This window comes from Scaptodrosophila lebanonensis, unplaced genomic scaffold, assembly GCF_003285725.1.
Source record: "Scaptodrosophila lebanonensis strain 11010-0011.00,11010-0021.00 unplaced genomic scaffold, SlebRS2 tig00000061-arrow-pilon, whole genome shotgun sequence".
In the NCBI taxonomy this organism is placed as follows: Eukaryota; Metazoa; Arthropoda; class Insecta; order Diptera; family Drosophilidae; genus Scaptodrosophila; species Scaptodrosophila lebanonensis.
The window spans coordinates 4,387,266-4,409,381 of NW_022060554.1; the positions used below are offsets into that span (position 1 = coordinate 4,387,266).

Below are 22,116 nucleotides of genomic sequence, written 5' to 3' on the forward strand. Positions count from 1 at the left end.
ATGTTGACCTATCACCGCAAAATAAAACATCAAATATCTTTTACAGAGAACCGCTGACCTAATAAAGAATAACAAAAAAATCTACAAATTAAGAAAAATCATTTAAATAACATTATCCAAAGTGAATTTTACTCCTTCTTAGTAACTTATATACTTGTATTTATATATGTACATATGTGTTATAAAATATTAAAAATTTAAAAATTTTTTTGGTAAAGTACCCTTCCGAAGCAGGAGCAGGACGCTACTATATATATAGAGATTGGTCCGATCTGTTTGAAAAAAAATTTTTACGTAGTTCCAAATTTCTGTCTGGCTACCGTAAATTTTTGAACAAACTTGTTTGAGAGCTTGAGCATTTTATTCCGTCTTACGCTTTGTTCATTTAATATACTACAAACGTCAAAAGTAAAAATGTGTTCAAGTATGTAGAGTTTTAAGGTACTCTACCAGAGAAGTTGGACTTTGTTGCTTGTCAAAACGCAGGTCAATAGCTCTTTCTGTAGAGTCTAAACATGGGGCACAGCCACAGGCTGAAGGCACTTCATGCTGAAATAAAAAAAGAAAATTAGAGCTCATTCTTTAAAAGCATCATACGAGTATATGTATAAGCGAATAAGTTACTCTTTGCTCGAATTTAAATCCATCTTCGCATATCATTTGCACTGATATTGGTTTATAGGACTTGATGCTACAGCAATGGCAAAATTTCTCATGCTCATCTGTTAAAGTGTTATACTTGGATCCAGAATTACAAGCACCCACGCAATCCGTAAAACCCTTAATGGGCTCAGCATTCACGCAAACACCATGATCTGGTTTCATTGTCTTAAGCAACTCTTTGGTCATCGTTTCCGCCAATGAAACAGGCAAGCAGTTTCCTGTAAAAAGGTCAAGTTATCTAAATATATTGAAAAGATTTTGGAATTCTTTACTTTTATCCTCTGAAATCGGTTCCACTTTACAGCGCTTACAGCAGCCCTCATCATATAATAAATGTGGTGCACATTGAACTACATCCGGACAGGTTTCATGGGAAGAACTGATTATTAACACGTTTTCCTTCTCTAGGCAACTATACTGTGTACAGTTATCATGAGAATACCATAGTTCATTTGGCTTGTATAGCTTATCCTTAAACACACACGCAGTTTGCACACATTCGCCACAGCACTTGCTACTGTTCAGTTTTTGATAGGTGTATCCTGGTGCACAATCGATTTGGCATTGCTCCAATGTGGTGATAACTTGTGCGATACCATTGGGACCGATTGAGCAGAGTTCATGCTTGCAAAAATCTTGGGGATGTAACCACTTTGTGCCTATTTTCTTAGAGAACTTGGAATCTTCATCAGTTCCATATTGGATAATGCATAGATGTTTGGGGGGCACTGTAAGTGTTAAAAAGGGAAGCAATGTTATTTTAAAAATTAAATATGGCGTATATTTAAATGGATATGAGGCATTTTTTAACGACTTCATACAACTATAAATACACTGAATTATTCTTACCACAATCATAAGTGGGACAACAATCTTCCGGAGCCTGTGTTTTTTGTATTTCATAAAAACGATCAAGACAACTAACCGGCGCTGGGCATAGATCCGGCTTGCAGACAATTTCTTGTGTTGGACAGCAGCCCTCTTCTACTTTCACGAGCAATTCGCCAGATTTTAATGCACGTGGCGGTAGTGGCGGATCACATTCATCTTTTGGTTTACACTCTAAGGTCACGATTAGCAAATACTTTTCTTAATACTTGGATCCTGTATACTTACCACAGATGTACGTGGAGCAGTTATTCACGTCCGTCCTCATTTTCTTTAACTGCCCTGGTCCACACAATGGCATTAATGGCTCAAGACACATATTCTGCGGCACTTTCGACTCCGGAACGCAGCGATAACGTGGGCAGCACTCCTCCTCGCTCACTATTTTTTTGGGCGAGTAGCCTTCGGCGCATATATTCTCCTCTATCTGACATTTTTTCATAACACAAGACGTTTTGCCTTTAAAATCGCATTGGCAGTCTGTGCACTTGTCCTGCTTCCACTGATCTCCAGGAAGATGTACTCCATCATCGCACTTTGCGCATGAAGCCTCTGGGACACATTTGCCCTCATCCAATACTTTACCTGTAGGGCAAAAGCAACCCTCAAAGCGATCGGTGTTCATACACATTTCATCGCTGCTGACTGTATTGAACACTGCTTGGGTATTTACATTAATGGCATCGAATTCTGACATTGCTTTGACAGTTTCACATGTTTTCGCACAACCACATGGCTCATAGATCATATCATCGGGACACTCGTACGGGCAAATGTTAGGTTTTCTCCAATTTGTGCAGATATCATGCTTTTGACACTCCTTTGCATACGCACTAAAAGCCTCGCATACGCCTTGCTGTGAGTTGCCCGGCTTGCAAATATCCTGCTGGCAGGCAGAAACATATGGTAATGGCTCCACAACTAATGGACATTTGCCAAACATATCCTCATTAAAGAACTGCAGGCATGGGTCCTTTTCCGGTGGAAGCGATTTACAGTGGACCTTTGGAACTTCTTCACTAAGGCATTCCATTGAACTTAAGCCCAGTTTGGGCTCATCGGCCTGCCAACTCCGTATAACGTCACTCAAAGCTAGCGTCTTCACGCGTGGTCTCTTCGCTATATTTGGTTGTAAATCATTTTGTGGATCATCATTACAATCGCCACACAATCCTTCCATTTTTCTACCATATTTGATACTCGGTACACCAAGAGAAAATACCGAATCATCGAAGGCCGCTGTAATCTCTAAGTGGGATTCGGGTAGAGATAATATCAGTTCCTTGCCCACAACTTCCTTAAGTGCAATCCAGCTGTCTTTGTGTGGAAACTTTTTCACCTCAAACCCGTCGACAAGCACATGAAAGGATTTAGGTTTATTTGGAATTCTTTGTATGTGTATCACATGATCGCCATTAAGAACGTGCAACGCACTGGCACAACTAGTAAGGTCGTCAGCTGAACGCAGCCAAAGTTTTTTACAGTATTCCATGCTAACATACACTTGAAAAGTGTGTACACCAGGTAAAACTATATCCCGGGAAAGCAAATATGTGCAATTACCATTGAAGGTAAAGCTCTTTCGGTCATATGTTACATATTTAGAGCTTCCGATAGCATTACACACACAGTCCTTACACTCTGCAATAGGGACGCAAGATTTGCCTTTGCGTACCATACCATCAGGGCAGTAACATCCAGGGAAACATGCCTCAGGAAGTACTGGACAGTCGTCACTGTGCAAAGTATCACATGAAGGCTCGCAACGGCGCTTATAGCAATCGGAATGTACCAATGGTGAGGGGCAACTGATCTCACACTGATGAACTGTACGCCAGGTAGTAAGCTGCACTTGCGGATTGACACTCAGGCACTTCTCGACAAACCTCTGTAGAATATCACACTTACAAGCTGAAATATCGCCCTGATTGGACTTGAGACAATCGCAAGTAGTTTCTATGCATTTGGTCACAAATTGCTTGTAATTCACAGCCTTGGTGCATTTTATAAATGATGGGTGCCTGAAAATCAGTGTTATAGTTTAATTGGACAAAAGGCATTCCATAGTATTCACCCACTTGATGGTATTACACAAAGCTAATGCTCTTTTCTGTAAATCCAGTGGACACTTTTGATCTCCGCACTGTTCTTTGGGCACTTTCTTATCATACCAACTATCACCAAATTGTTCCGTATTCGTCAGAACTGTACCATTGGGTCCTCGTTTGTCATCACTGGGATTTCCATTATAATACCCACACATTCCGTCAACGGTACGAATAAACTTGGAAGATATGCCCACTTTGATGATGCCTATATCATCGAACTGCACCCAGAAGCCATACTTTGTGGATACTACTAGCACAGTTTTACCTGGCTGTGAAACTACAAACGAAGCTTTGCATATGGGTGAATTGATAAGCTGCTCCACACTAAAGTCAAAGCCATTAAAGTTAACCTTTTGTTGTGGCAGTAAGACTAGTGTATTGGCTGCCAGTAAATCCTTAATCGTCACCACCTTATGGCATAGTTTATGCAACTCATCTCTGCATTTAAGATGTACTGTGATGTAGAAGACGTAATTTAAGGTGAATAGATACAAGTATCAATCGTTGGAGCCCATAATAAAAGTAAGAAGTACCCAAATAATACATACCGGAAATCAACCAACTTCCATTATATATATCTCTGGCTAAAATGTGACTACATGGTGTATATTTAAATTCGGTGCCATCGAAAGTCGTAAAAGTCTTTCCGCTGATCTCGCACACATCGTCCTTTGTAGGTCGTAATACGCATGTATACTTTAAACAGTCTCCGGCCTTAGTCATTGACATATCCAATTCCACATCATACTTATCTGGGCATTTCGGTTCAGCGCAAGTGGTAGTTTCATTTTTATTTACTAGTGTGCTGGGTATAGGAACGCATGTAAACTCGCTACATTCCTCTTCTTTCGTGACCTCCATCTCTGTGTTTGGCATAGTAAGCAGTTCTTCTTTGGATGATATTATCTTAGTCTTAGTAATTTTGGTGCCATCGTCTATAATGGAAACTTTCTTTGAAAAGGTGAACATTTTCGACATTTTACGTTGTTTCTTTTCAATGATTTTGATCTTCATTTGTGGTGGACAAACTGGTGTCGGACAGGTAATTATCACAGCTGTAAAAACATCAATAGTGAGATGTGCATATGCATAAAGCGATCTGATTAACAAATAGAATAGATTACATACTTTCATTTTTCTCATGCTCAGCTTTTGGTTCTACTGTAAAGGCATCCCTGCAGGTAGCGTCCTCGTCGTCGGCACAATCTTGTACACCATTGCACCAGAGCAGTTCAGGTATACAATCACCACTTGAAGGACACAAGCGTTGCAGCTTAGGACAGGGCTCGCATTTACAAAAGCAATCAGCACTTAATACCGGGCGCAGTTGTCCACTACATGATGGACATTTTTTGGGTTTGCAACTTTTATGACCTCCCACCACACATACACATTCCTCACAAGCTGCATTCTCAAACTTGCTGCCAATTGGATACATCATGTAGTCCTCAACACAGGGGCACAGACTTCTTTGCACGCATTTATTGCCATCCCAAAAATGCAGCTCGCTACACCTGCATTTTTCCGTACTAGTTATGGTCAGACCATCACATATGTTGCACTTGGATGGCTCTAAGTCGACCAAACTAATATCCTCTTTGATAGATACTAGCAAATATTTTTAATAGAATTAGAATACTGACATATGCGGTTTTAGTTATTGGTGGCTTACGGTATGGTGTGTAACAGCCCAGTGGCTCAATACGCATGTTAATGTTACGTTCCCAGTTCGCAGGTAGTAACCTAAGATATTGCGTAAAAATTGGCTTCTTAAAATGATGAATACGCTCTGTGACACTATCGATGTTGGCTTCAAATATGCGCGGTTGTCCATCCCAGTGCAAAACGTTATTCCAAAGCCCTTTTGTTCTAGAGAAGCGTACTTTGTAGCCAGTTACCCAGCCATCAGGACCCCCTTTGGTTATAAAACCAGATATATTACGAGGTTCCAAAAAGTCAAACTCAACGAATTCATTCGGGGTATTAGCCAGTGGGCGCCATCCCACTGGCGAAGATAGCTTGAGCAGATCGAGCAGCCGAGCCTTTTTCGATGGCACAGGTTGCCAAGTACTACTAGCCTTGATCTGCTGTTCATGCAATTTCCCCTGCTCAACACCCATTTGATCAATACACTCAATGTCCAATTGGGATACGGTTGGACGCAATGTTGTTGTATGATATGCTTCAGTCACTTGCTGTGTTCGGTCGCAAACTAATATATCAACCCGCATAGCTATAGAGTCATGCCATTTGAGAGGGTAAAATCGGAAAGATGAAGCCTCGAATGGTATTTTAAACAAAGTTTGAACGGCATTTCGTGAATCCAGTGGGCCATTGAACATTTGAGGCTTATCCGATTCATCAACCACGTAGTGATAGGCAATACCATCTTGACTGTATAAAATCTAGTTGGACAATATACGTTATAAAAGGTACGCAACACATTTTTATCAACCAGACCTTGTAGAGAGTAACATATTTATCAAAGTCCGGACTACCTGCCATAATGACACCATAGAAAGGCTCCTTTTGTCCGAAATTTATTTCAAGATATTGCATCTGATCATTGATGCTAGGCGACCAACTTCCAGATTTTGTCTTGTCCTTCGTTAGGCGCGCTTTGTATGGCTCATGCCCTAGCTTAAATTTAGAACTAGCATTAAAGATATTATCTGGCATGGACTTCTGGCCATTTTCAATCTTCGGTATGAGACTAAAAGACATTTGATTAAAAAGATATCGTAAATGATAATAGGAAATTAATTGGTATACTCACAGCTCCGGTGCGCATTGTTCTGGTGGTGTAAGAGTCACTGGGAAAACAGGTGGTTCATGCTCACCTCTAGGCTCCTCTGAAAAAATAATGAAGAATCTAAATTTCAGAACAAACAAATATGCCTAAATACTAATATAGAACTGACCCGTTGGTGGTACAGGAACAGGCTTGTTTGGAACGCAGGTAAAGGCATTATCAATACATTGGCAAACTTCCCGTTCACTCACTACCGGCCCATGTGGTTTTACATAAAGATCAGCCTTGTCCATACACGGACATTCATCGGCATAAACACAAGTATCCTCATCGCGCCAGTATTTTCCAAGTTTGGGACAGTCAGGACGATTCTTGTCCACACATCCGGACTTACAGTGCTCCCTTGTCTGACATAGGCCACGTTTTCTCAAAATATTACCATAATAATGACATGTATGTTCACACTGATTAGCGCAATCCATCCATTGCCTTCCATCCTCGCATTGGTTTAGTACTTCTACTTCTGATTTGGGCTTACCACAGTTTGGCCGAAGCTCTTGAACAATCGCTATATGATCGCATATAAACATTGTTGGATTAAACATCATAAATTCTCCACAAGTCTTTTCAACATATGTCCAACCACCACTAACACTAAACGGTTGACAATGTAAAAACTTATGACAGTCACCAGGATATTCCTTGTATTCGGCCTTGGCCACGTCGCAGCTCTCTCCTATTTCTGGTTTCAAAGTGGGCTCAGATGTAGACTTGATCGTTTCATCACACTGACAAAAAACGCGAAGCTCGTAATCATGACATTTTCCTAAGCATGTCAGCCCTTCATTCAGATTACACATAACATTTTCATCCATCTGCTCGGAAGGTTCGTGCGTATTGCGGACGCGGCATTCAACTTTTGTCATATATTGCTTAAGACAAGTTCCGTATACACTTTCCAAGCGATCATAGCGGGGTAGCTTTTCTTCATCATTTAGCCGAACAATTTTATCAGAGTCATCGCCATCATTATCAAACCAACGTGTCCAGCCGCGCACACATTTTGTTTGATTTTGCGTAGCCAGTGGGTTCTCTGTAGGACCCTCGTTAATTGGAGCAGGCGTAGCTGTACACTTAACACCACTACATATCTCTCTTCGTTTGGAACAGCGGCAAGTGGCACAGTCGTCTTGATAGGTAATATCCCCCTGGTAATAAGTTCTTCCTTCCTTAACCATACATACAGGCTTACACTCTGCCTTCGCAACGCATTGTCGATAAGTGTCATTAAGATAAATGAATCCTTCTTCACAAGGCTTAACATTGCATCCTTCAATACAGTGTTCGCGATTGCACATACGGTCAGTCATACCTTGATCCAAGATATGGTCACAAGTCTCAACAGCGCACGCAGAAGTGCAGGAGTTGTATTCAGAGCAGTGAGGATCGCATTGCATAGCTGTAATCAAAGCACAGGTTTGGAAGTTACATATGTAGAAATAATATAAGATAAGATACAGAACATAAAAATATATACTTACGGCAGAAATGTGGTGTGCGCCACTGTATGTGAATTCCCTTTTGTGAGCAGGCATGTGCATAGGCCGCTATGGCTGTGCATAAGCACTCACAATCACCACCCTGATCACAGGCACAAGTGTCAAAAATGCAGCGCTTTAAGAAACGTTCAAGTGGAACCTCGGTATGGCAGGCTTTGAACAGCTCTGATTTCAATGCTCCGCACTTAAGCTGAGCCCAAGTCTCACGCTCCGGATGTTTTTTACAGGCATCAATAGGAGCAGATGGTACAGCACAATGTGACTGCAACTTCCAGGCATGACCGAACAATACCGGACTGGTTTCAAGTCCCAGAGATGGTGTCTGCATATCATCCAAGCCATTTCCGTTGTAATTACCGCATAAGCCGCTAACCTTATTTCGCCACTCATTTCCCAACTTCACATAGACACGAGTGCCCTCGTCCCATTTCACTTGAAGCTTAAGTTGAATAACTTCGACTACGATAAAAACGCCTGCCTTATATATGTGAAAGGCCCCATATCCCTTCGAATTAACACTGTTGCGAAGTCCTGTTATTAATTTAAAAATATTATTTTAGTTTAACGTATCAAACTTAATAATGATTTATTTTAACACTGACTTATAAATGTATTGTATAAATATATTGAATAGGTGGAAGCTACTTATAAGATACCCTTAATTTACCGATATCTGTGCAAAGTGTCAATATACGTAATCTATATGCAACTAGGAGGTATTACCCGTCTTAGCCCGACTCAATATATTGCTTCAAATTGTATTTATTTTGTGTGTGTGCATGACCTACCAATATATTTTCACCTTATTAATTACCAGTAGGAAGGCATTTAACGTATTTAAATGAACATTTTCTGTTCTTAACAAAAAATTGTTAGTAGTGCGTTACAGTTTGGTTCTTGCCAAAATATTTCGTTAAACGTACACACACATGATCACTATAGCTAATATTTTTTTAAGCTCGTTTTCCCCCCTTTGGAGCTCGAATTTTCCAAAAGCCTTAGTGCGCATTTACACTGTGATGGATACTATGAAATGATACTTGAGTCCAAATTTCAGCTTCCTATCTTTTACCGTTTGCGCTGTGCATTGATCACCAATCAATCAGTCAGTCAGAAAAAACTGTTTGATATTTATAGAGATAACGCAACGTTTTAAGATAGATTAAAATTTTTATTAAATAATGTACGATGCATTTAAAAAACAAGAAAGGAATGCTAAAGTCGAGCAGGCTCAACTCTTAAATATTCCATACATGCATACATACTTGTACATTTACGTTTACATCAGAATCGTGTCAATGCGTGTTTGTGTACTTGTACATATGTACGTATGTCTGCATTGGGCCTGGTAATATGGCTATAACTTTCTTTCTGATCAACCTATCATAATGAAACTTGGTATACGGATATACAAGGTGTGTTCCAAAGTAAATCGATTTATTTAATTCAAAATAGTCCCCTTCTGCTTCAATACAGCTTTTTGCGGCCGGTATGGCCGCCAGGATGCCGGTGCAAACCTTTTGAATGGCCTCTACGTCTGAATAACGCTTTCCTTTCATGGGCAAATGAATTTTTCCGAAAAGGTAGAAGTCGCACGGTGCCATATCAGGTGAATACGGCGAGTGGTTAATGGTTAAAATGTGATTTTTGGTCAAATAATCGGTCACAAGCGTCGATCGATGAGACGGCGCATTATCGTGCAACAAACGCCAACTTTCATCTTCGCGATATTCGGGCCGAACACGTCGAATGCGGCGCACCAAACGCTTCAAAACTCCAAGGTAGAATACCGCATTAACGTTTTGGCCAGGAGGAACAAATTCTTTGTGGACAATACCCTTGGAATCATAAAAACAAATCAGCATTGTCTTCACTTTAGACTTTACCATGCGCGATTTTTTCGGCTGATTTTTGATGAATTCACGCACAGTTTCGATGGAATTTTCGGTGATCGCGAATTTTGATTGGCCCACATGTTGATCGTCATTTATGTCCTCACGACCCTTTGAACACGTTGAAACTACTCTTGCACTCTGCTACGGGATAGGCAATCATCGCCATAAACTTGTTCCATCAATTGAAACGTTTCGGTAAAAGTTTTGCCAATTTTAAAACAAAATTTAATGTTGGCTCTTTGTTCGAAGCTTATTTTCGCACCGATAACACATACTGACACTTAAAACGCAATAACTTCACTTCCAATCGATTAAATGTCATAAAATTCCCAATGGATTTGTAGGGGGTTTGGCAAGAGATCTTGTGTTCAAATTTCAGCTTCCTAGCTATTACTGTTTGGGCTGTGCGTTGATTGCCAATCAGTCAGTCAGTCAGTCAATCAGTCAGACAGTCAGGACAAACTGTTTTATACATATAGATTTTTTATTTTAGTTCCAAATTCTAAGAAAAGTTGTTAGCGAAACAATTTCACTCCAGTACTACGTTCGGAAACTACAGGATCAAGTTCGCTCTTCTTCTTCTTCTTTTTATTTCTCTTATGGGCGCATATAACTTAGGGTTGGGATTGCTTCTCAAGGTTTCTCTCTTGTTTTAGAAATAAATGAATTAAATAAAGTTAAAAATGTTAAAAATTTAGAGATATATGTTTATGTACAGTTTCAATAGCATACATTTACATCTGGAATGTATCAATGCGTATCAAAGATGAGCAAAACCAACGACCCCATCAAACATTTGTGAGAAGAATTAGATAGACGTCTAAAAAAACGCGCTATTTCTACAAAAGCCAAGCTGAAGGTGGCATTCGTGGAGGAGTGGCGCAATATTGGATCAGAAACCACTCAAAACTTCGTTTCTTCAATGCCCAGGCGCTTGGAAGCAGTCATTAAACATAAGGGCGTAGTCACAAAATATTAATTTATATTGAAAAACGTATCTTTCTGTTAATTTTCGGTATTCTTGGTAAAGTGTGCCAATAATTTTGTTCAGAGGAAATCGGCTGTTTTTATAGGCTGTACCCAAAGGGTGAAAGGCTATACTAGTTTTGTGCGAATGTATGTAACACACAGAAGGAGGCGTGGCAGGCCCCACAAAGTATATATATTCTTGATCGGGGTGACAAGCCGAGTCGATATAGCCATGTCCGTCCGTCCGTCTGTATGAGCGCAAGGATCTCAGAAGGTACTACAGCTAGAATAACCAAACTCGGTATACAGATTCCCATAAGCCCTAGGCAGGTCAAGTTTACTTTTTTTTCCGATACACCCCCACTCCCCCGCAATTCGTGTTTTTTTCCATAACTCCCGTAGTTCTTGGAATTTCGAACTAAAATTAGGTAGCTAATCCCGTTAGTGATTATGTGTCTGTATACCAAGTTTCATCATGAAGAAAGTTATAGCCATAAATAAAATCGCTGCCCATGCTCTGCTTGTACCGCTGCCGGCAGCGCTGCCCGCAGCTGTTGTTGTTGTTGCTGCTTTGGTTCAACTTTGTGCTGCATACATACACGCATAGGTACGTGATGTAAATGTATGCTGCGAAAACTAAACATAAACATGTATTCTTATTTAATTTAATTAATTCATTCATTCATTCATTTTTTAATAATTTAATTTTTTTAATTTTTTCTTTTTTTTAATTTTCTTTTTTTGTGGAGAGTACAGGCTATGTTACTGTCGGGCTTGCTCGACTGTAGCGTTCTCTCTTGTTTATAATTTTAATTTTCTTAAATTAATAGAAAACAAGTAAAAAAGCTAAAGTCGGGTGTCCCGACTTTGAAATACTCTGTACAATTGTTTAGAATAATTATAGAAATTAAAAAAATTAAGAGAATTAAAAAAATTTGTGATTGATTTTACCTATCTCGGTATTCGAACTCACGTAAAGGGTGTATAATTGCACTTTTACATAGCAGTTGCGTCTATGTGAGTGTATGAATGTCTATGCTCGTCTATTCGTGTCTGTGTAAACATGTTTGCAGTCAACCAAACAGCAACATCAATAACAGCCGCGGGCAGTGCATGGGCAGAAAATATGTTTATGGCTATAACTTCCTGCTAAATCGGTCTATCATGATGATTTGATCATGAATTTAGCATACAGACACATAAGCACTAACTGGTGGTATTTGCAAAATTTGAGTTCGAAATTCGAAGAATTACGAGAGTTACGATTTGCGTGGGAGAGAGGGGAGGGAGGGAAATTCCAAAATACACATTTTCTGGGTATTCACATAAGGCATCTTGGACTAAAATTTGGTGTTCCTAGGTCTTATAGTCTCCCAGATGATTATACGAACGGAAAATCGGGAAAACCCCCATAGGGGGGAAGTGTGGAGGGAATCAAAAAATAAAACAAACTTGCACAGCGTACACACATAAGGCATCTTTGTGCAAAATTTGGTCTCTAGGTCTTATAGTCTCTGAGATCCAGGTGTTCATACGGACGGACAGACAGACAGACAGGGCTAGATCGACTCGTCTCGTCATGCTGATCAAGAATATATATACTTTGTGGGGTCTGCCACGCCTCCTTCTGCCTGTTACATTTTTCAGCTCCCGCAAACCTAATATACTCTTGCAAATTTCATGTACAGAGTATAAATACACAAGAATGATAAAAGGTTAATTTAATGGGAAATTTATCAATGTAGATGAATAAAATTTGTTTTATTTAAATATCACCATATTTCATGGAGAAAAACTACGCTAATGTCAGACATGCCAACTGTGCCAATAATTATGTTCGTCACTGTACATATTTGTACCTATATGTACTTATATGTACACGTACATAATATTTATTTAATATGCCCCAGCTTTCAGTACCCTACCTGTGTATGTAAAGTTTTCTGCAAATGAGCAGACGGAAAATACCTGCTAGTTTTTATATAAAAGCTTATAGTAAGTACTTACTCTTTATTGTTGACTTATTAGGATCCACATCGTAAGCTTCATCAGCACTAAGCAGCAATGACTCCTGTGATTTTCCACTAACTGATATTTCCAGAGACTTTGAACACGTAACGCCCATTGTGCCGCATAAGACATTCTGTATGGTAATGCTGAAACCGTCTCCATTGTCTAAAGTTCCTTTTGATAGCACATAGTCACAAGCGCCCTGGAAGTCAAAGTCTTGACCATCGAAGGACGTAAAATGCGAGTCGCCCCACACGCTGCAAGTAGACTCGCAGCCATTTTTGGAGCACTTCCAGTTACCTGCCTCGCACAGGCACACATTGCAATCCTCATTGATCTTCTCTCCATCACCATAACTTTTGCCTGCATGGTGGCACGAGCAGTTGGTTGGCAATACACAATCTAACCGTGATGTGTCATAAACATATCCTTTCATACAAACGCAGCCAGGCAGACAATCTGCCAAATCTACCTCATAATTGTCCATATTTTTACAAGTCTTGGGCTCCTTGGGAGCACATTTTGTAAATTCTGCAAATGGTTTATTAGCGCACTTAGCACGAAGCTCTGAAGACGGGGGATATTTATCTTCGTCGCCCGGCTCCGCATCTTGGCAGTCCCAAACGCCATCTGTGCAAGTACATATATCCAGATATTTTGCTCCAGGGCGCACTTCTTTATAGCCTGGTCGAAAACTCACACCATCAAAGACACAATGACACTTTTGCTTCGGCACACAAAAGCCTTCTTCGTTGATATACTCCCCATGAGGGCATCGGCAGCCTTCGACGCATTCACGCTTGCACGTGTTTTTGCTCGGCAAATCGTCGCAGGTCAAAGCACAGCCATCGCCACATTCGTCATATATTTGACCCAACGGACATTTGACCGCTGCAAGAACGAAAAGTGGAGAAGTTAAGTCGGGTTTCCAAAAATTGAAATACTCTATACTTATACGTGTGGAATAATTGTAGAAATTAACAAAATTAAGAAAATTATAATCCCGACTTTAAAATACTCTGTGCATATGTTTAGAAAATTATAGAAATTAAAACATGAAACGCAGAAAATGTGTATTTTGGAATTTCTCTCCCTCCACCCTCTCCACCCCAAATCGTAACTCCCGTAATTCTTGGAATTTCGAACTACAATTTTGCAAATTCCCAATTAGTGTCCGTATTCCAAGTTTCATTATGATAGACCGATTTAACAGGAAGTTATTGAAATTCAAAATAATGAAAATGTGTTCTAAAGATTTCGAATGCAATGAAATGTCCCGTGCGGCATCGAGAATTTAAAATTTAACAATTTGAAACGTTGTTTTCTTAGATTTATGATCAATTTTTATATACTCGTATATACATAAGTGTACATACTTTAAAATTATTGAAATCTAGATGAATAATACCGGCTGCGAAAAAAACAAAGAGGCGTGCAAACGGAGAGAAAAATATATAATTTTTATAATGCTGCTCTCAGTTTGAAAATCAATTTAGTAGTATCAAGTCTAGTTAAATTTCTACGCTTTGATATTATTATAAGTATGAAAATAAAAACATTGAATGTTTCTGTTAAACCAAAACCATTTTTAAGAGACAATAATGCACAGTGTTTTAAAATTAGTGTCATTAATATGCAGCTGCCCGCTTTGCCCCCCCTCGCTACGGCCATGCTCGTCTTGTCATACTGATCAATAATAAATATACTTTTGGGGGTCTGTCACGCCTCCTTCTTCGTATTAAATACATTCGCACTAAACTAGTATACCCTTTTACCCTCTGGGTAAATTTGACTTATCAATATGAAACTTAACATAGGGACACACAATCACTAACGGGAATTATTGAATTGATTGATTGGGAAGAATTTGGATATCAAGTTTGTGTATTCTATCTCTTATTTCTGAGATCCTTGCGTTCATACGAACGGATAGACGGACATGACTATATTAATTTTTCTACTCATACTGATCAACAATATACCCTTTTACCCTATGGGTTTATGGTGTAATAAAAATGTACATATATATCACTGCATTTAACATAATACGAATAGCTTTGGCTGAACTTATTTGGACTCATGTTCACTATATTTTTCAAACGCTTACCGCATTCCTTAACCGACATGCGCCACCCTGTCTTGATACCCTGCCGCATACACTCAGTGCCGTAAGCAGACAATATGGGGCAATAGCATTTAGCCGGATCATCTTTGCAAGCGCACGTATCATATAAGCAGTCTTCGTAAAACTTTTCCGGTTCCACAGTCCAATGACAGTCTTGAAAAATATCATCAGTAATCCAAGCACAATATTTCTCAGCCAATTTGCTCTTCTCAGTTTGAAAGCTGCAGGGGTGGGGACCTATTGGGGCTTCTGCTTGAAACTGGCATGTATCTTTGGTTCGCCATTTGTCTGCAAATGGCTCTACTGCAGTCTCCACATCACCTTCTGGTGTCAAGAAATCATCCTGCGTATTAGAATTGAAAGTACCACATAATCCTTTGGTATTTCCACGCCAACTAGGGGGAGCATCTATATATACACGCGATACACCATCCCACCAGACGCGTATGCCACCAGCAAACTCTACCGTAATAAAGGTTGAGCTGGCACGACGCACCAATACCTCGCCGAGGCCTATAATTTTAGGCAACTTAGCTATAGGCTTGTCGTTAATGAGTGTGCTCATGTCCTGCCCCAATTTGATTGTAGCTGATGTAGCATCACGCAGAATAAAACGCAAAGTTACTGACTTAGTACATGACGGATCGTCCGGTGCGGCATAGTTCAATGCTTCAGATAACGCGCCTGAGCAGGCAACATTTTCCGCCTCCACGGACATATTAGGTGTCTTAAGCAGGTAGTAAGAGCATTTTCCCATGAAGTCAAACCGTTTTCCATCAAACGTCTGGTAGTGAGGATCCCCAATAGCACCGCAGCGCGCGCCACACATTGCGTCCGTGCACTTCCATTGACCATTTTTGCAGGTACAAGTGTTACAATCCTTTTTGACAGTAGCTTCTGGCTTAAATTCGCGACCACGAAGATTACAAGGACACAGTTCGCGGGTTATGCAGGCATCTTTATACTGTACAGTTCCTTCTGGACAGAAACAACCTTCATTACATTTTCCCTTTGTGACTGGTATAACATCAGATTCACAAGTTGGTTCGAGGTCAGGCCCACATGCGCTGTAAACACGACCAAATTTGCAGCTAATGGCTTTAATAGAAATTGATATATTGTAGCATATTTGTATTAAGGTAATTCCTCAAAAAATACTCACGACATAGTTCTAAGTTACGCCAGCCATGTTCCAGATTAATTCCTCTAAAAGCACACTCTTTGGCCAGCATGGCTATTGAATCACAATTGCAATTCTCTGGGTGCTCACGATGTGCACAGTTGCAATAGTCGGCAATACAATTTCGTATCAGAGCCTCGAAATTAAATGGCTTGATACAATCGCTAAGCTTTTCATTAGCCAGTAGTCGCTCACATACGGAAATGGCATTCGTCAGTTTTTTTTGTTCACACGACTCCATTCCAAAATCTAGCTCTGCAATGTTTTCCACTTGACACATTTCAGATTTATCATCAACACGCCAAGCATCGGTGTATGCTTTTATTGTTTCTAGTTTTATTCCATTTCTGGACAATAAATCATTTTCATGGTCGCCATCCAAGGATCCACACAAGCCACCAACTTTTTCCCAGAGCCCCGGTCCAGCATGCACAGCTACAAATTGTTGACGATCCCAATCAATCTTTAGTCCTACTGATTCCAAATCTATTTGTATGTGTTGCGCTACTGGCATTACTTTCATGCCCATCAACTGAACAGGCATTGGAAGTTGTTTTAATGGCGTAAACAAACGTACCGTACCATCTATTTAATATTAAGAGCGTATAAAAAATAACCCAAAATCATTACTTTTGTACTTTTACGATACTTTTTTGGATGCTTACTAAAATTCTCAAAAGTGTATAGCACCGATTGCCAATTAATTTTGAGACTGTGTGCGCAACCGTAGCCAGATCCATAAGGACAAGCCTTCACTGTTACATCGAAGGTGCCATCAATTTTATCTGTAATTAGGGTGTGCGAGCACGATAAGGGAGCCCTGAAAGGATTAAACACGCAATTTAGCAATAGTGCTCGATGCGAATATATTAATAAATAATAAAGCTTTCACGCACTTGAATATCAATCCGTCAAAGGTTTTCATATTGATGCCACCCCAGATAGCACATAGCGCAGGCTTTGGAGCTCTATCAATAGCAACATCCACTTCTGAGCTCACATACAAAGAAAATGTGCCAGAAGACATAACTTGTTCTTCCGAGGACCACCATTCCTAAAAAAAAAAATTATGTAATTACATTAAAATATTATCATAACTGTTATAATTTATTATTTGATGTAATATTTACGCTTTTGCGATCAATATCTCTATATTTAGCTAGCAGAGCTAATAGCCTTTCCCGCTCATTCGCGACATCGTATGCATAGCCACCGCTAAAGGTACCATGTACCTTGAATCCAGTCTGTTCTGTAATTTTTTGTGTGGATGTACTCGACTTTATAACATAACCAGGAGCTGTGGAAGAGCTTATTTAGTAGAAGTGCGAGAAATTGGTATTCATTACATACGGAATATGCATTTTGGCAACGGCGCGGGAATATAACGAGCTTGCTTGTAGTTGCATATATATTCCACATCTAAGTCGCCTCGAACTTGAAGTCCTGGCACTTGTGGGCATGTAAAACGGCAGCGCGCTTCCTCCATGCCGTAGGCGCATTTGTAGTTTCCGTTGAAGTCGGTATTGGTCACATTGCAGGACGCAATGTCTTAATATAAAGAGTAAAATATAAATACAATAGCTCTAGTATATTGTATGTATACCCACTAAATTCGCAATGCGCTCCCCGGTACATCTTGGAACACTGGCATACATTGAAACTGATGCACTGCCCACCATTCTCACAAGCAGGTGAGCAAGTTGCTGTAGAAAAGTGATTAATTTATTGCCACCTATAAATTTCTTTATTTACTTACGCCCACAATCTGGAGGCCTAGTATAGCCCGACTTTGAATGAACCCACTGGCCATCACGGCATTCAATGTTGGTAATACTGCTACCATCTGGAAACTGAAACCCACGCATACATTGGGCATTGCAAGCACTAGAGCATGACGATTTATATTATAGATAACAATTTCATAAAGTCGACGTCTGTCAACTTACTTATTAGTACAGGACACCTTGGAGTTTTTCGGGACGGGTGGCTTGCCCGAACAGACTGATTTTCTGTACTGACACAATTTACCAGTGTAGTACTCAGAACATTTGCATACCCCTGAAGTTATGCAGATGCCATTGTTCTCACACGGGGGAAGGCATTGGGCTTGACAGGGTGGTACCTGATCAAATATGGAGTCCCGGATTATCCAATTTCCATTCATACAAGCCAGCTTTAGCAATTTGCTACTATCGGGAAAGCTATGTCCTTCTTGGCATGTGACTTGACACTGACCATTACGGCAACTGTACTTAACATTCTGTGGTAGCTCGTATGTTGGACAGCTTCCATGTGCCGATAACAACTGTCTTGCATTCAACAAAAAGTTTTGCGTCCGTGCGATGGTTGTACTAATTAAAAATATTGATTATTAAATACAACTGGTTTAAAATGGTACTTAAAACACAAGCGCAGAAGCTAATGACGGGTGTCCCGACTTTGAAATACTCTGTACATATGTGTAGAAAAATTATAGAAACTTAAAAAAATAGTTTGTTTTAATTGAAAAAACGTAACGAAATTGTAATATTACAAAAAATGTTTGATGGATTATGCCTCCTTGCAAGGGTGTTGGCAGAGGGGGGGGGCGTCGCTCCCCCTAGAAAAAATTTTGCCATATAAAGTTCATTATTATGACGCATTATTTCGCCATAAAATGGATCTGAGTTGAATTTGTTGAAGTTTTTTCATTGATCATATGCATAAGATATTTTTTAAATGCATCGTGCATTATTTAATCAAAATTTTAATTTTTTAGCCCCCCTTTGGTAAAAGCTGCCTACGCCCTTGCCTCCTTGTAATTGCACATTTACATAAAATGTGTCTCGGTTTTCGAACTCACGTAAAGGGTGTATAATTGCACATTTACATAGCAATTGCGTCTGTGTGAGTGTATGTATGCCTATGCAGGCAGCGCTTGAGCAGCGCTGCAGCAGGTAATATATTTATGGCTATAAATCGGTCTATCATAGTGAAACATGGCATACAGACACATAATAACCAACTGGTGGTATTTGCAAAATTTGAGTTCGAAATTCCAAGAATTACGGGAGTTACTCGTATACAATACACACATAAGGCATCTTTGTGCAAAATTTGGTGTCTCTATCTCTTATAGTCTCTGAGATCTAGGTGATCATACGGACGGACTGACAGACGGACAGACAGACAGGGCTAGATTCGTCTCGTCATGCTGATCAAGAATATATATACTTTGTGGGGTCTGCCACACCTCCTTCTGCCTGTTACATTTTTCACTTCCCGCAAACCTAATATACTCATGTACATGTCATATACAGAGTATAATAATATTAATTGTAAGTAAAACGAAAACAAATATAGCCCTGATAAGGTCCTGTTAGCCTATAGTTTTAACTTTAAGCTTTAAATAAATAAATAAAATATCTTTCTTTCAAATCGGCCTATCACAATCAAATTAAGCATACGGAGACATAATCGCTAACTGGCATTTACCAAATTTGAATTTTAAATTTTGAATTTTCCTAGACGGAAAATATTAAACAAACTTGCACAGCGTATACACACATAAGGCATCTTTGTGCAAAATTTTGTGGCTTTAGCTCTTATAGTCTCTAAGATCCCGGTGATCATACGGACAGGTAGACATAGATCGACTCGTCTTGTCATGCTGATCAAGAATATGTATATTTTGTGGGGTTTGTCACGCCCCCCCTTTGCCTGTTACATTTTCACCTCCCGAAAACCTAATATGCCTTGCACAGAATGCATTTCATGTTCAGAGTACAACGAGTGTTGCGCATAGCAAATTTGATCTACTTTAACATTTTGCCCACGAGCCTCAGTTATCCACTTTACAAGTTTCCCATGAGTATTTGCTTGTGGGTGTGAACATATCCAATAAGCTACAATATGTGCACTTTTTATGAAACCGGCTTAAAAAATTCTGGAAGCAATCGTATAAAATTTTTAATTTCAATGTAAGGCCTAGAGAAGTTTCGAACAATAAAATAAATTTGTATTACCCTTTATTAAAGCCCAATAGGCCGAGCCCGTTATTAGCAAGATGACGCCTAAATTATACATGTTTTAAGAATAGAATATGGTATAGAATGGAATGAGCTTACCCCTTCGTCTTAATGCTTCCAAAACCCGGAACCATCGGGCTTCCAAAGCTAGCATATCCACCTCCACCAGCACCGCCTCCATAACCAATTCCAAGGTTGGCACTACAAATTGGTATTTAAAATTTATAACCTTTTAGTTGATTATTCATTCGTACCTAGGTGCAGCAGGAGCAGGTTTTTTAAATAGGAACACATGACGCTCAAGACGTTTTTTCCCATCAGCAGATGCGAATTGATCTAAAACACTATTGTAAATGGAATAGAAAGAAGTATTAGTATAAATATTCCGGGAAGCTGGTTGCATTTTATCTAAGCACAGTATATCTATATATATAAAACAGTTTGTCCTGACTGACTGACTGATTGGTGATCAACGCACAGCCCAAACGTTAAAGGCTAGGAAGCTGAAATTTGGACTCAAGTATCCTTTCATAGTCTAGGTCCCCACTAAGAAGGGATTTTGGCTCCAACGTTTGTATGAAAAATTTACAGTTTTCATCTGATTAACTTTAAACTTAGTTTGTATACTCTCAGAACAATTCCAAGAAAAACTGTATACTTGGTTTTTTTTTGGGGCCTAAAATATGGGAGTTTTCCTGTAAAAAAAATGTTGGGGCACAAAAGCAAACCGCGTCAACAGCCCACAGCCCACACGGTAAAAGCTAGGATGCTGAAATTTGGGCTCAAGTATCCTATCATGGTGTAGATGAGCACTAAGAAGGGATTTTGGAAAATTCGAGATCCAAAGGGGCGAAAAGTAGCTCCAAAGTTTGTTTGAAAAATCCGCATTTTTCAACCGATCGACTTAAAACTTAGTTTCTAAAATCAATTAAAGAATACAAACAAAACTGCATACTCGGTTTTTTAAATTTTTTGTTGGAGCTTGAATTATTGGGGTTTTACGTATGGTTTTACGTATATATACATACATATGTACATACATATCTTCGCTACGCACCCGGCGGACTGCCAGTCCTGACTTAACTGTGATCTTCCTCAGCACGTTGTACGCACGGTCGAGTAATCCCCGAAAAGTCCGACGCGGGACCTTTAATTTTGATTTATAAATCGGGACGTCCCGCCAAAATTGGAGCGTTCGGCAACGCTGATATGTACATACATTTAAATTTTTCATGCAGGCGTTATCCGCCTACATACATATGTATATAAGTATGCATTAAATTTTTTAATTCAATACTAATTTGTGTCTTCAATTCCAAATATGATTGTTGTGAATGTAAAAGGTGTGTTTCTGCTTTTGTAAATCGCATGAATAAACTCACAAAATAGGCTTAACGATAAATGACTCTTAGATTTGTTCAGAGTATATTTGTAGCGTTGTTAGCTAACACTAAAACGGTTAGTCGCTGTAAATATGCGATCAGCTGAGATGCTAGAGATGGGCATGTGTCGGATGCTCTATGTGCTAGAGCATGAAAACTATCGATAGTTGAATCCGTCGATACAATCAATAATTCCATCGAAGTTTGAATGCAATTAACAGAAAATTTAAATAATAACATCTTATATAGTAATTTATTGAGATCAATTAGAACAAATCATATACAAACATACATACATACTATGTACATCTGCGACGGTAACTGTAAGCTTTTGACATTTTGCCTTTGAAATGAACAGGCGTAAATGATCAAAACTAAAGAAGAAGCGCGAGCCAATGACTTGTAGTTGTTGTTGTTTTTAGTTTTCAAAATTTGATTTAAAACCATAGAACATTGTTTATTACAATCAAACAACAGTGCTCGATTGTCCAATGTATACATACATACGAATGTACATACATGCTATATATGTATGTACGTACACAGGCATACATACATACATATGTGTGTACATATGC

The 22,116-nt window shown here is 39.4% G+C and overlaps 1 protein-coding gene across 1 annotated transcript; it reads right to left on the minus strand.

Moving 5' to 3' along the window:
* Positions 1-265: 265 nt before the first annotated feature.
* LOC115624857 (hemocytin) lies at positions 266-20,290 on the minus strand. Its single transcript, XM_030519702.1, has 25 exons — positions 20,256-20,290; positions 18,096-18,500; positions 17,906-18,033; positions 17,757-17,852; positions 17,500-17,697; positions 17,280-17,446; positions 17,046-17,203; positions 16,815-16,969; positions 16,132-16,734; positions 14,952-16,067; positions 12,842-13,735; positions 7,953-8,501; positions 6,581-7,870; positions 6,436-6,511; positions 6,120-6,372; positions 5,332-6,064; positions 4,788-5,267; positions 4,208-4,714; positions 3,630-4,113; positions 1,780-3,572; positions 1,513-1,725; positions 936-1,391; positions 625-881; positions 451-549; positions 266-393 (listed from the first exon to the last, which is right to left on the minus strand). Exons 1-25 carry the CDS (start codon positions 20,288-20,290, stop codon positions 382-384), a joined length of 11,157 nt encoding a protein of 3,718 aa, XP_030375562.1. The 3' UTR covers positions 266-381.
* Positions 20,291-22,116: the final 1,826 nt, after the last annotated feature.

Bases quoted from the DNA above. Each gene is read 5' to 3' on its own strand.
- LOC115624857 (XM_030519702.1), bottom strand. From the start codon at position 20,290: ATGGTTCCGGGTTTTGGAAGCATTAAGACGAAGGG. The intron at 7,871-7,952 runs GTAAGTATATAT...CTTTGATTACAG, and splicing joins GCGCACACCACATTTCTGCC to CTATGCAATGCGATCCTCAC. The intron at 6,512-6,580 runs GTCAGTTCTATA...TTATTTTTTCAG, and splicing joins TGTTCCTGTACCACCAACGG to AGGAGCCTAGAGGTGAGCAT.